Source organism: Nuphar pumila, chromosome 15, assembly GCF_984573655.1.
Source record: "Nuphar pumila chromosome 15, dmNupPumi1.hap1.1, whole genome shotgun sequence".
Classification (NCBI taxonomy): Eukaryota; Viridiplantae; Streptophyta; class Magnoliopsida; order Nymphaeales; family Nymphaeaceae; genus Nuphar; species Nuphar pumila.
This window is the reverse complement of record NC_143263.1, coordinates 11,318,800-11,333,238: the sequence shown is the minus strand read 5'-3', so window position 1 is coordinate 11,333,238 and position 14,439 is coordinate 11,318,800. Positions and strand designations below refer to the sequence as shown.

General features: G+C 37.0%; 1 protein-coding gene across 1 annotated transcript in view; it reads right to left on the bottom strand.

The window, feature by feature from the left end:
- LOC149814482 (OPA3-like protein) overlaps positions 1-6,344 on the bottom strand; it is a 47,111-nt gene extending 40,767 nt beyond the window's left edge. The window contains exon 1 of the mRNA XM_089989734.1: positions 6,087-6,344. Within this exon, the coding sequence (XP_089845860.1) occupies positions 6,087-6,215 (129 nt within the window). The 5' untranslated portion in view covers positions 6,216-6,344. The remainder of the gene's footprint in view (positions 1-6,086) is intronic.
- Between the last annotated feature and the right edge of the window lie 8,095 nt (positions 6,345-14,439).

Genomic DNA, 14,439 nt, shown 5'->3' with positions numbered 1-14,439 from the left:
TATAGATGTCAAAAATATTTTTCTCAATGAAAATCTAGTTGAAGAAGTGTACATGGAAGCACCACCTAGTATTAGTATCTCTAAGGGTAAAGCTCTATTTAGAAAAAGCTTTTTATGGTTTTAAACAGGCACCATAAGCCTGGTATGACAGATTTAGTCATGTTATGCTTGATATTGGTTTTTTATCTTTTTTGACTGATACTGCTTTATTTATTAAGAATTCTGATGCAGGAATTATTGTTCTCATTCTCTATGTGGATGATATGATCATCACCGGAGGCGACAAACAGGGAGTCGAAAACATCAAAAAACTTCTTAAAACTCATTTTGAAATGATTGACTTAGGTTTATTAAGATATTTTTAGGAATTGAAGTTGTTTATTCCCCTCATGGGTATTTAATATCTCAATCTAAATTTGTCTTTGATATTGTTTTCAGGTCTGGAATTACAGATGATAAGAAAGTGGACACTCCAGAAGTTGTCAACATTAAAATGAGAATTGATGATGGAGAACCTCTTGATGATCTCACTCCTTACAGACAGTTTATCGGAGCACTTTCCTATCTCTCCATTACTAGGCTAGATATAGCACACATTGTACACACAGCTAGCCAATTTCAACATGCTCTCACCTTTGTTCACATGAGAGCAGTTTTGCGTATTATTAGATATATAAAGTCTTCTCTTTCACGAGGTCTCTTCTTGTTTGCTTCATCGTCATTAGATTTAATTGTCTATATTGATACTAACTGGGGAGGTGATCCCAATAATAGACACTCAACCACTGATTTTTGTGTTTTCTTAGGTGAATCCTTAATTTCGTGGAGATATAAAAAACAGCAGAACGTCTCTCTCTCCTCCACCGAAGCTGAATATAGAGCCATGACCACTACGATAATGGAAGTAGTTTGGCTCAGACGTTTGTTACCTGACATGGGAGTTGAAGCAACACAAGCTTCAAGAATGTGCTGTGACAACAAGAGTGCGATCTATATTGTCAGCAACCGGAAATTTCATGAACGCGCCAAACATATTGAGATGAACTGTCACTATGTCAAAGAGGAATATCTACATGGAACCATTGGTTTGTCATATGTTTGATCAGAATATCAATTGCCAGACTTCTTCACCAAACCTCTTGTTGCTCCCAGATTTCACTTCCTCTTAAACAAACTTTCGCTCATTGTACCGTAAGTTTGAGGAGTGTTAAAATGTAAAAGATAACATATATAATATATATAATAATAATATTATATTATATTATATTATTATATATAGTTTTTATTTTCTTTTTCTTTCCTTTTTATTTTTGATTTATTATCTAGTTCATTTTGAACTAGATATTATAATCTAGTCAAGTCCCAACTAGGACTTACTAGGATATAGTCGTTGGACCTAGTCCAACGGCCATATTTAGAGTCGTTGGACTAGACTCTCAAGGAAAGCTCTAAAAGAGCTCTCTCATCTTTCTCTCACTTGTATAAATAGGGGTGATCCCCCTCAATAATGGATCAATGTTTTTTAAGCATTTCTTGTGAAGAAATAAAGATTTATTATTTTAGTGTGTTCTTTCATTTTTACCCTTTTATGGGTTGTGTTTGAGGTATCTCCAATAGACACTCCTTGAAGGTTTCTCGTGCTTTTGTGGAAGAGCATCATTTCATTATAGGTTGCATGTTGTGACTCGGTAGGTGCCTAGGGATCCTGGTACTTATGCTTAGAAATGTGGTAGGTTACACATAGGTACTTAGGAGAAACTCAAGGGTTGCTCAGGTGACGTCCAGAACAAGTTTTGAGAACTACCTTTTTCCAAAACTTTTAAAGTGCATTTGGCTGATATTATTGTTAAAAAACATTTTGAAATGGTCTTTTGAGATGTGAAAATAAAGTTTTGGAAAGACAGCAAAAAACTATCTTTTCTAAGCCTTTTTGTTCAAAATTTTGGTTATTTGCCGGTCCCTCTGTTTCCATGCTTCCTTTGTGCCTTCCTCTCATTCCCATGATGCAACAAGGAGGTAAGCAGATCCTTCAACCCATCAAAACAATCACTATTCCATAACAGAGGAAAGGTGCTCTGGAAACTCATCAATGTGCCGAGAGCGAGCAATTCTTCCTCCCTATTATTCACATCTGCATCATCCCCACCCACCCAGTACCATCATATGAAATGCCAATAGCACCATCATAACTTCTGGCAAAGGTTATCATGAATCTAGGTTGTCAACTAGACCTAAATATGAATTGATTGCAACCAGTGTTGTTAAAAGCGTTGAGGCGTAGCGAGGCGCTCCACCAAAATCTGAGGCGAGGCGTAAGCCTCGAGGCGCAAAGCGTAAGCCTCAAAAAAAAATTAACTTAAAAAAAACTATAAAAGTTGTTTGTTTTTCCAGGATCCAGAAACTCTGACCAATATGACGAAATTAGCCTCACCTAAAAGCTCTCCTTACTTCATATACCCATGCAACAGACGTGCGTTATTTGCAAAGCTGTTTTGTTTTTCATAAACCACATTTCCTGCAACAACCTTCCCAACCAATCCAGCGAAAAAAATGCTGTTCTTCAAAGAGGCGAAGTCCGAGCGAACCTCTCTGGATTTTGTCTCTTATACCCCGAACGACCTCAGCAGTTTCCAGCAAAGCCAGGCCCATTGGTCAAACTACAATCGGATCCACTATACACACACATTAAAAGAAAAAACGGTAGCTCTCATTGTGTTTATTGTTTAACCAAACTTGGTCCTTCGCTCCCTTCCTTTTCTTTCCTCTGCAGGATGAAGGGGAAAAACAAATTAAAGTGAACGATAAAGGAGGGGAGGCCATATCGACCATTGATCCTTGTGGTGTCTTCTTGGGGATCTCCGATTGCCCTCCCCCCATACCCCAGTAATGGCGGTCAACATCCCTAACCCCGTCATTGTGGGCAAAGGCATGACAGACCATTGCAAGATGCGAAGATCCATCTCTGATCCCCAGATACACTCCTCGCTGGCTACCAACAACTGGGCATCATCGCCTTCGCCGAGCGAGACCCACTTGAAAAGCTCGTCCACCTCGCTGAGATTGCTAGGGTTCCTCCCGCTCCATATTGCCGGTTCAGTTCTCACCAACACGGTTCGGTTATTCGTTGAGAAGCCTGAGGAAGGGATCGCGGATGCGGAGGAGGTGCCGGAGGAGAGGAAGAGGCCGAAGAGGGTGAATTGGATCGAGAGGTTGCTGGAGCTGAGGAGGGATTGGAAGGGCCGGAAGGAGGAGGAGGTGGTGGAGGGAGAGACTAAGGATGGAAGGAAGGGGCGGTCTGCTGTTGAAGAAAATGCGGAGGCGCACGATGGAGGAGATTCCTGTCATGATGGATACTGTTGCGTGGGTTCGGATGCGGAGTTGGAGGGCAGACCAGCCGATGACGAGCACGACGCGGAGTCGTTCTCGATGTTCCTCGTTCGAGCCACGTTGGAGGAAACAGAGACTTTGGCTCAGCTGGCTTCTCTCTATTACCAGGCTTATACCATCCTGGAAATCAAGGTAACAACTCTTCGCCTTAGTCAGCGGGTGGCCGGCGACGAGTGGTGGCCGACGGCGAGTGGTGGACGGCGACGAGTGGTGGCCGAAGACAGCAGTGGCGGGGGACGAGAGGGGACGGAGTGGAGAGAGAAGGGGCGAGGGCTTTCCCTCGCCCCGAAGCATCTGTGTCTTTTTTAAAGACACAGGTTCTCGATCTTTCGAGAATACGGGCCCGGATCCGGGTCGAACTCGGGTCCGGGCCATCCGATTTCTTAATGCGCGCCTCACTTTGAGGCGCGCCTCGCCTCAAGGCGTACGCCTCAAGGCGCATGAGGCGTACGCTTTTGCGATTTTGCGCTTTTTAAGTGCGCCTCAAGGCAAAAAGGCCCTCGCCTCGAGGCGAGGCGCGCTTTTTGCGCCTTGAGGCGCGTTTTTAACAACACTGATTGCAACATAAGGGAGAAGGAGATGAAAAAATGAGTGTCAACCATTGTCATACAGCTGATACCCACCTAACCTGAGTTTTGGGATGAAACTTTAAGGGTAGCCCTCCACTTTAAAGGGCCAACCACCAGGTCAATCTTCTCAACCACCATCAAAGATCTCTCCAACCATGGCATCCATCTCCACCACCACTATATTCCTCAACAGGAGGAGCGCATTGGATCCAAACTCATCAACATCATCAACTTGTGTGGTAGAATTGATTGAAGAAAGAGAGGACAAGACTGGTTTTTGTTGGGGAGGGGGAGAGTTTGTCTTTTTGAAATGTCGGAGGTGATTTCTTTTCTTTTCTTCCGTATTCTTTTGATATGGACCATTGATCTTAGAAGTAAGATATAGTTATAGTTTGGCACATGGGTGGGAGCTGCTTCTTTAACAAGAAAAACAATTTTAGGGTAAAAATATCCGAACGACATTTCAGTGATGGATATGTGAAAATTAGGTCCAACAAGTTAAATTATTTTAAATGAGCTTTCACACTCATTTTTACTATTCTCATAGATAGTTAAATTATATAAATGAGCTTTAGAGTCATTTTTATGAAAAATGATATTTTCATATATGTCATCCACACAGGGCCTTAGTGATTGCCTAAAGACCCAAATAAAAATTAAAATTAGAATTAAATAAAGTTACAAAGTTATGGTTTAATATTTTGTTAAATTTATTTTAAAAACTTAATGGTTTTTTATTAATTTCTCCTCCAGGCACCTAATTAGTCTGTGCCCTTCACCTAGGCATTTGCTAAGCATTGGTTCAATACTAGGTCATATAAGTGTCCTTTTAACTATACAGAGGGTTATACTGGGCTTTGAAGAATCCCCAAAGAAGCTCTGAGAATATTCTCAGCTCCTTCCAACCATGCACACTCCACCTCTAGACTTCCTGGAAATTACTATTCTCCTAGCCGATGCCACGGATGGAAGTGACAGGCATTCAGGTCACCCTCATACAGCCAATAAATCGCTAGCATTGACAGCATAGTTTTTTTCTGAATTCTCCTTTCCTCTACAAACTCTATTTTCCCTTACATCATCGATCACCCCTGTTACTATCTGTAATCTGTTCAATCTATCCTCCCAATCCACAAGCAAGGGAGCAGTAAAATCCTTTCTATTGTTGAACTCCCAAATGTTTATCTAGCTCCCAAGTTTAGCTAGCTTCCTTAACAATCTGAAAGCCATTCAGTCCCCCTGAATATCTTCCTTCCAGCTATCTACTACTGGTTTCTTGAACCTGGGTACCCGAGATCTTCACCACCACTCACATTGAAATGGTGCAATTTCAAGGTCACTGCCCATTGCAAGTGAATCAGACTATGAGTGGTGGTGATCTTAATCTTCCTTACAGCTATCTACTACTGGTTTCTTGAACCTAGGTACCCTAGATCATCACCACTCGTATCGAAATAGCACAATTTCAATGTCACTCCCCATTGCAAGTTACTTGGACTATGAATCTATAATCAGAACCATTCATAGGCTATCGTATCGAAATGACACAATTTCAATGCCACTCCCCATTGTAAGTTAATTAGACTATGAATCTATAATCAGAACCCGTCCTAGGCTATCTCTAGCGGGCCCTCGAACACCAAGACCATAGAGAACGAGGAATCTGTCAAGTTTTCTGCAGCAGGGATTCAAAATAAAAATTTGACCAAGGGAAAATTCCCAGACCAATCAAATCCCCTCTCTCCACAAGGTCTGCAAAAATCTCGCAAAACACAATCTCAAAACAGAATCCGGTTACCCTCATCACGCATATAGACCACCGTAAGATGCAGGGACTCCCCACCCATTATTATAACACATAAAAATAATAGCAGCAACAACAAAATGATAATTTACAATTCGAGTGTAACAGCACCCAACAACAACAGAGCCCCTCAAACAAAAAAACCAATCAATAGCTACACGTTTTTCAACAACCCATTTGAATCAAACAATGCCGATCCTAATGACCGCAATAAGCAATTCCCCACATGAGAAAAAAATTAGTTCTCAAAAACTGCAATCAATACCAACATCGAGAATCACGAAAAAAATGCGATCACGGAAGGAAAGGAAGCGGAATTGAGCAACCTGAGCGACGTTGAGGATGAAATTCCGGAACCTGGGATGCCGACCGGCCTCCTTCTTGAGCTTTGCAGCGATGGGCTTGCAGAGGGTCCTCAATGCCAGCGTCCCAAGCTTGACTACAGGGAGAATCATAGTAGGACGAAGGAAAAGAGGAGAATGTTGGGTGATGGGGAAACCGCAAAAGGAGATCAGATTGATTGGACCGCTTCTTCCGCCCCCCTCATTTCGTCGACGAAGAGGAAAGAAGGAATCGGGTGTTCAATTCTGACCAACAACGAAGCAACGCGAAGAAGAAGAAGAAGAAGTCATGGTCTCCCCCTTCTCGGGAAGTCAGCGTATTGCTTTCTTGCCTCCCACGCTTTTGGGCACTCAGAGTCTCGGACATCCAAGCGAGACGAGGGAACGGATAAATCCCGTTTTCACATCCACAACGTAAAGCGCTACGAGACCCCCGACACGTTCCACGTGGGACCCACTAACTAGAGAAAGGAAGTGTTTGGAATCCATAGTACCAAGTTTTGTTGGGGAGAAGAGCATAGAGAATTAGTGTTTTGAGGGTGTTGCATGGGAAGGAAGAGATCGGATCGAGTGCAATGCAATATGATTGCACAAAAAATTGTGCATTAACCATCTCATCACCCTCCATCAGGTCTTGGGTCCCACACCTGACAAGCCCTGTCCCCAACATGGAGGGTGATCATATTGCACCTAACCTTTTCACCTTTACACCATGGGAAGTGCCAACCCCAACTCCTCAAATCAATTAACACCATTTAGAGGTGGCAATTTGCAAAGGCATTCACTCCTATGGCGCTTTGGACTACCACCAAGTTAAGTTTTGCAGATGTATCCCAAGCACCTTTAAGTTTAAATGGGATCCCAAACAAGTGTTACAAGAAGTGTAACAATTTCAAGGAAACTAGTAGCTGAGATGGGAGTTAATGCAATTCATAAAAACTTGGTCAAACTATATTGGTGGTGGATGTTTGAAACTGGTAATTGGGATGGGTGTTTATGCATTTGATATGGGAAGTAAGGTCCTCTCGATTATGTTTACACTAAAGAATATAATTAATAGTTACCACCTCCTAGAAGTGCAGCTGCCACTTTTTCTAATACATAATCGCCATCATGACTACAGTTTCCAAAAGGAGTGGATTCTATATCGCAACTTTAACATCTAGTGTCTGTCCATTTTTATTTTAGTAAATATCCATATTATCCTAGCAAAGTGGCACAATTTTTGAAATGCTTAACAATTTGAAAAAATCTTTCTCATATCCAAAATAGCCTATTCTCCACTCTTTTAGGAAATTTTTTTCCTTTACACACAGGCAAACATGTTGAGGTTCTCACGATATATAAAAATAAAATTTTATGAACATCCACAAATACAATACAACTTTTACAAATATAATACGACCTTGGCAAAGATAACTTGTGAACCTCACTTAAGTAAATACTCTTCAAGGAGGTATGCAAAAGTATATTGACAATTGCAAATGCATGTTAATGTCCCTAAATTTTGCACATCGATGAGACCTCAGCAAAATCATTATTATCTTCGTAAAGAAAACATGTGAACATCCTTTAACTAAATACCCTTCAAGGAGATCCGCAAATGTGTACTGACAATTTATAAATGCATGTTGTAAATGTCCCCAACGTTTGCACTCTTATTCAACCTTTGCAAATATAGTATGCCTTTCGCAAATATAGTACGATCTTCATAAAAAACCTACGATACTCTTTTAACTAACTACTCTTTTAACTTTGTACATTCACATGTTTATTGATTCATATATAAAGTGTTTGCAGTTCATTTTTTTATTTTTCTATTTGTTTCTTATTAGAAAAAAAATCCTCCTAGAACCATAACCCTTTTTCCTCTTCTCTTTGTGGTGATTTCTATGAAGTCATTTTGCAGCATTCCAACGAGATTGTAGCATTCTTTTGATCAATTTTTTCGTCTTTCGATTAGGTAGAAATATATATATATATAGAGAGAGAGAGAGAGTAATGGGTACATGCTAAATAAAACATGCTAAAATGAGTTTTTGTGATCTATATACTTAATTTTATAGGGATCAACTCTTGAAGTGTTCAATTCCGACACATGGATGGATTTCTATAACTTCTAAAAAATCAATGGTCCAAAATCTTTATAATTTTTTTACACTCCAAATATAATTTTTTTCATTGAAAACACATGATTCGGGTATGGATTCCTCGTATCGACCATGCCTAACACATTTATGGGGTCAGAACTATGAAAAAAACACCTTAAGAGCAGAAAAACCCATTTAGCATGTTTCATTTAGCACGTACCCATTACTCTCTATATATATTATTTTTTTGCCTTTCTAATTTTTTTTAGATATATATTTAATATGGCTTGGTAGTATTTGTATTTGGTTGTTGATGTGAAAGGTTTATGTATGTTTGCTTATATTTTATTTAATATTTGGCACTGAATATTGTATTTAGGGTTTACTATTTTTAAGGCTTTTCATAGATATATATTTTTGGGTGTTGTAAACTATTTATGTTTGTTTTCTTGTCTTTTATTTAATAATTAGTGGTTTTATTTTAGGGTAATGGGGTTAGAGTTTACTATGCACAAGTAGGGGTGTCAACGGATCAGGTTTGGTTCAGACCTATATCTAAACTCGAGTCTAATCGGGTCTACTATAAGAGAAACTATACTTGGATCCTTTAAGAACTACATGAACCATACCTGGACCATACCCAATGCAATCATATTTTTTAGCATTTTTATATTGAAAATTTGTGGGTCTTAATCAAAACTTAGGTTGAGTATAAATTTTCATAAACTATACCCAAGTCCATGTATTAATCTGACCTTCAAGTCCGGACCTGAGTTTTAATCTGGTCTTCTTATTTGTTACCATACCTGAACCCTATAGGGTTTGGTCTGAGACAAGTCTCGGTAAACCCGACCCATTGACACCCCTATGCACAAGCATTCAATTAGTGTGATGAGGTTGGGGTTGATTGTGCACAAACATTTAATAGGGGTTAAGGTTTTTGTAGGTAGTTGGTTTTCAAAGTTGTTGTAGGTAGTTTTGTTAATTGAACATATGAATGATATATGGATGACCTTTTTGTTACATATTATTTTTATTAGATAAATGATAGATTGATGGCGTCTAAACGAGCTAAAACACATTGTCTTAGGTCTAATTATCCTAACTGAAAATCTATAGTGGTCTAAAAATAGCAGCTCTAAGAAATTTATGACTTTGATCTTTCGTAGAACCATATAAGCAAAAACATACATTATATGTCTTGTTTTGTTACACTTATTCATAAACTCAATATATATACATGTTGACTTTATATATGATTATTGCATGATCGATTATGGTGTATTTGTTTTAATGTACATGTAGTATTTCAACAAAACAAGAAACTCAATTTTACATATGTACATATTTATATGTCTTATTTTGTTATATTTTTTATATGTAAGGTAATTAGTTGTTTGCCAATAACTTTTTTTCAAGATGATGCAATAAATTGTATGAAGCATACAGTCAACAACAACAACAACAACTATGCCTTCATCCCAAAACAATTGGGGTCGGCGATATGAACCAACAAAGAAAATCATTATGGGTCTTCCACATGAATCCTTCTCCTCCAATCATTTCTATCCAATGTCATGTCCTCGGTGAGGTTCAAAGCATTCATATCCTTTCCTATCATCTCCATCCAAGTCTTCCTAGGCCTAGCCCGACCTCTTTTAACTAATATACTTTCTCATTTCTCCATTCTTCTAACTGGAGCATCATTAAGCCTTCGACGAATATGTCCAAACCACCGTAAATGATTCTCTCTCATCTTATTTTCAATGGGTGCAATGCCTACCTTCTTACGTATCTCCTCATTCTGAATCTTATCTTTTATTGTATTTCCACACATCCATCGAAACATACGCATCTCAACTACACTCATTTTTTGAATATGATGTCTCTTGGTAGCCCAACATTTCGTACCATATAGTAAAGTGGGCCTAATAGTCGTCCTATAAAACTTTCTCTTCAACCGCAATGGCATTCTACAATCGCACAACACTCCAGTTGCACTTTTCCATTTCATTCACCCAACCTTTATCCTATGATTTACATCTCCATCAATTTCTCCATACTTTTGAATGATAGATCTCAAATATTGGAAACAATCATCCACCGGTATTTCTTGCTCACCAAGCTTTACTATACTCCCATCACTACTTCGTTGCTTATTAAACCGACATTCCATATATTTTGTCTTACTCTTACTCAACTTAAAACCTTTTGCTTCCAATGTATGTCTCCATAATTCTAACTTAGCATTAACCCCAACTCTAGACTCATCAATCAAAACAATATCACCAGCAAACAACATACACCACGTCACATTTTCTTGAATTGATCTCGTAAGCTCATCCATCACTATAGCAAATAGGAAAGGCTTAAAGCAGATCCTTGATGTAACCCAACCGTTATAGGAAAATTGGTTGTCACCCCTCCACAAGTGCGGATATTGGTTACTACTCCTTCATACATATCCTTAATTATACTAATGTACTTGAGAGAAACACCTTTCTTCATCATTGTCCACCAGAGAACGTCCCTAGGTACTCTATCGTATGCCTTCTCCAAATCAATAAAAACCATATGCAAATCTTTGTACATCTCTCTATTTCTCTCAATAAGTTGTCTAAGAAGATGTATAGCTTACATAGTTGATCTTTCAGGCATAAAACTAAATTGATTATCCGATATCATGATAACCTTCCTCAACCTAGACTCAATCACCCTCTCCCAAAGTTTCATAGTATGACTCATGAGTTTTATACCACGATAGTTTGTGCAATCTTGTATATCACCCTTATTCTTATATAGAGGCACTAAAGTAGTCTTCCTCCACTCATTAGGCATCTTATTTGTCCACCAAATCTTGTTAAAAATATTTTTCAACCATTCTAAACATTTCTTTCTCAAGCATTTCCAAGCCTCGATAGGTATACCATCTGGGTCAACTGCCCTTCTTGATTTCATTTTCTTCTAAGCCTCTGCAATTTCTTTCTTTTAAATCTTGTGCATGAAGTCATGATTCATCTCATGAAAAGGAATGGATAAGTCTCCAAAATCCTGAGCATGACTTTCATTAAATAGCTTATCAAAATAATCTTTCCATCTCAAAATTAAAGGAGAAGAAAATACAAAAAAAGCAAACCCAAGAGATAACATAGAAGAAGGCAAAGAAGCAAAAATGACTACAATACAAAACAAAGGTAAGAAAAGTGAAGCCAACTACCATAAAAGATCCATAGACCAAACAAAAGACAAAGTTCAATAAACAAGAGAAAGCAAAGAAGGAGGTGTTGGAAGACCTTGATGAAAAAGTCAACATTAAGAAAATATGGAATTTAATGAGTTGTTCTTGATATGTAATCATATGCTTTGTAAATTTGACATCTTTATGTAAAATTTACTGTGACTATAATGTTATGCATTGGTTATGTAATCACATGTTATACAAAGTTATGCAGTGGTAAATTTGCTTAATAAAGTTTTGTAAATGACTAATTTATGCAAAGTTATGTAAATTTGCATGCACATTCTTATGTAAGGTTATGTAATTTTTTTGTCAGTACAAAGTTATGCAAATTGTTACCTTAATTAGAGCAAATTTTGACAATCATATACATGATCACATATAGCATTATGCAAAACTGAGGACATTTAGAAATATAAATCATAATTTGCAAACGAAGGACATCTGCAAATACAAGCCTATGTTTTCAAATATGTGATGCAAACGTCCGAACCTTTGCAACTCTTTGATGAATACAAAGCCCACATGTTCACCTCACATATTTGTGAATGTAAAGACTTTCTCATGTTAATTGCATGTGGATCTCCTTTAAGTATACAATAACTTAAAAGTTGAAAATTTGGTATCCACAAATACATGTTGATGTTCACAAATATGTTATGTGAACGTCTTAACCTTCACAACTCTCAAAGACAGACATTCACAAATACGTGTTCACATTGATAAATATGGTTTCAGGTTTGAAATACACTCATCTAAACATAAGATCAATTTTAAAATGGTCAAAAATAAGATCCTACAAAATAAAAATATGTATAACATCTTATGACCATGAAATGATAGGGATTAAATATAATTTATACTACAAAAATCAAACACTAAAAAATAACATAAAACAAAAAAAATCATGGCATCGATTGGTTTACTATTGTTTCAATTATGTACAATAGGATATGACTAAGAACCTTTTGCCAACTTTCAAAAACTCTTCATCATATAAATTTTTCCATAAAAGTATTATGAAAACGAAATAGGATATTAAAAATGCAAAAATAACTTGAGAATCATGCAATTCTTTCACAAAATAACTTATGCATGCCAATATTTCAAAAAATAACTAAAAATTTTAAAATTAATTTATTCAATCATTAAAGATGTACTTACAAAAATATTTCATCGTCAATGATGTCCCAATCGCTCAAAAAGTCATTGATAAAGTGCCACTGTGTGACAGAGAGCAAGCAATAACGCTAGAGAATTCTACTGAAAAATAGTTGCTAAAAATTTTTATCGAGGGAAACATTGGGGACCACGAGTAGGAGATAAAAAATCCTAATTTATAAGAAAATAGCCCTAAAATGTGAACCATCACTTTTGAAAAAATAAAGTATCGCATTTAATGCTCGTACAAAAATTCACAACAATATGAGGACATTCACATTAAAGTTTTAAGAAAATTTGTGAATCTTATATCCAATGTGTAAATGTTCGTAAAGCCCACAAAGGTCACAAGAACCACACATATATAGGATGTTCATGAATCATCTTGCAAATGTCAAGAGGACATCCGCAAATGTGTGAAGGCATTTACAACATGTATTTAATATCAGCAGACATTTGCAAACTTTCTTAAGAAGTATTTAGTTAATGAAGGTTTATAGGTTTTCTTTTTGAAAGTCGTACTATATTTGTAAATGTCACATCAGAATATGAAAGTCGGGGACATTCACAATCGGAATTTGTGAATGTCAACACAAATTTGTAAACCTCCTTGATGAGTATTTACTTAAGTGAGATTTGTGGTTTATCTTCGTAAAGGTTGTACTATATTTATAAAGGTCATGTTGTATTTGTAAATGTTTGTAGAATATCTTTTTTATTGACAAGTTGTGAACTTCCTACAACATACATATATATTGCGCAAACCTCAATAAGTTCACATGTGCAAAAATATTCTAAAAAAAATGAATATCAGCTATTTTGGATATGAGTGTGATTTTGTCAAAATTTGTAAGCATTTTGAAAAAAGCAACATTTTGCAAAGAAAGTACAATCATTCACTATTTTTATTTTACATGTGGAACATTGCAACCCCAACCTACGGTTCCCACCTAGAGCATAAAATTCAATGTCTTACTCATCCATATTTACTTTTTTCTTTTTCAAACCAAATTGCAAGTTTTGTCCATATATATATATATATATATATATATATATATATATATATATATATATATATATATATATAGAGAGAGAGAGAGAGAGAGAGAGAGTAATGGGTCAATGCCTTTTTTGTGCCTACTTCCAGTGGATAGGGGTTTTCAAGTTGCCTTTCAAAAATCTGACCCTGCAGGCATGATCTATTTGCTAGGAATTCACACTTAGATCTAGTGTTTTTGAGGAAAAAATGATTATTTAAGCAATGAATATTTTTTTAAAATTGTAAGTATGGTCAGATTTTAGAAAAAAATAAAAACCTCTCCAAAGATCGTTAGGCACAAAAAGCGTCAAGCACCTACCCATATATATATATATATATATATATATATATATATATATATATAAAGGTTTATTTTCATCCTTGAACTTTTGACTAATTTATCTGAATCTTTTTCATTTTTTCACTTAAAAGTAGTTGTAACCCAATGAGTCCAATAAGATAGCTTGATTGGATAAAGATAGGAAAACAGTTCACCCCTTTCATGTTTCAACTGATACAATGTCTTGTCGAGAAAAATACAAAAACTTTTCATATGAAAAATTCTCTCCTTTGGATGCGCATTGGAGGATTCTGCGATAATTATTTTTTGTAGAATTTTCACATTTTTCTCACTTCCAAACGTGCACTTACAGCAGACCTGGCCCAATGCCTGACCGTTTATTCGAAGCATGCTCCAGAAGCCTATTTAGTTCTGCTCTATTAGATTATTTTCATTTTCTTGCTTCCCCCACATGCATTCTTGAAAGAGGTCATTTTTTATGCAGCGGAGCATGCAGCTCCACTACTGCT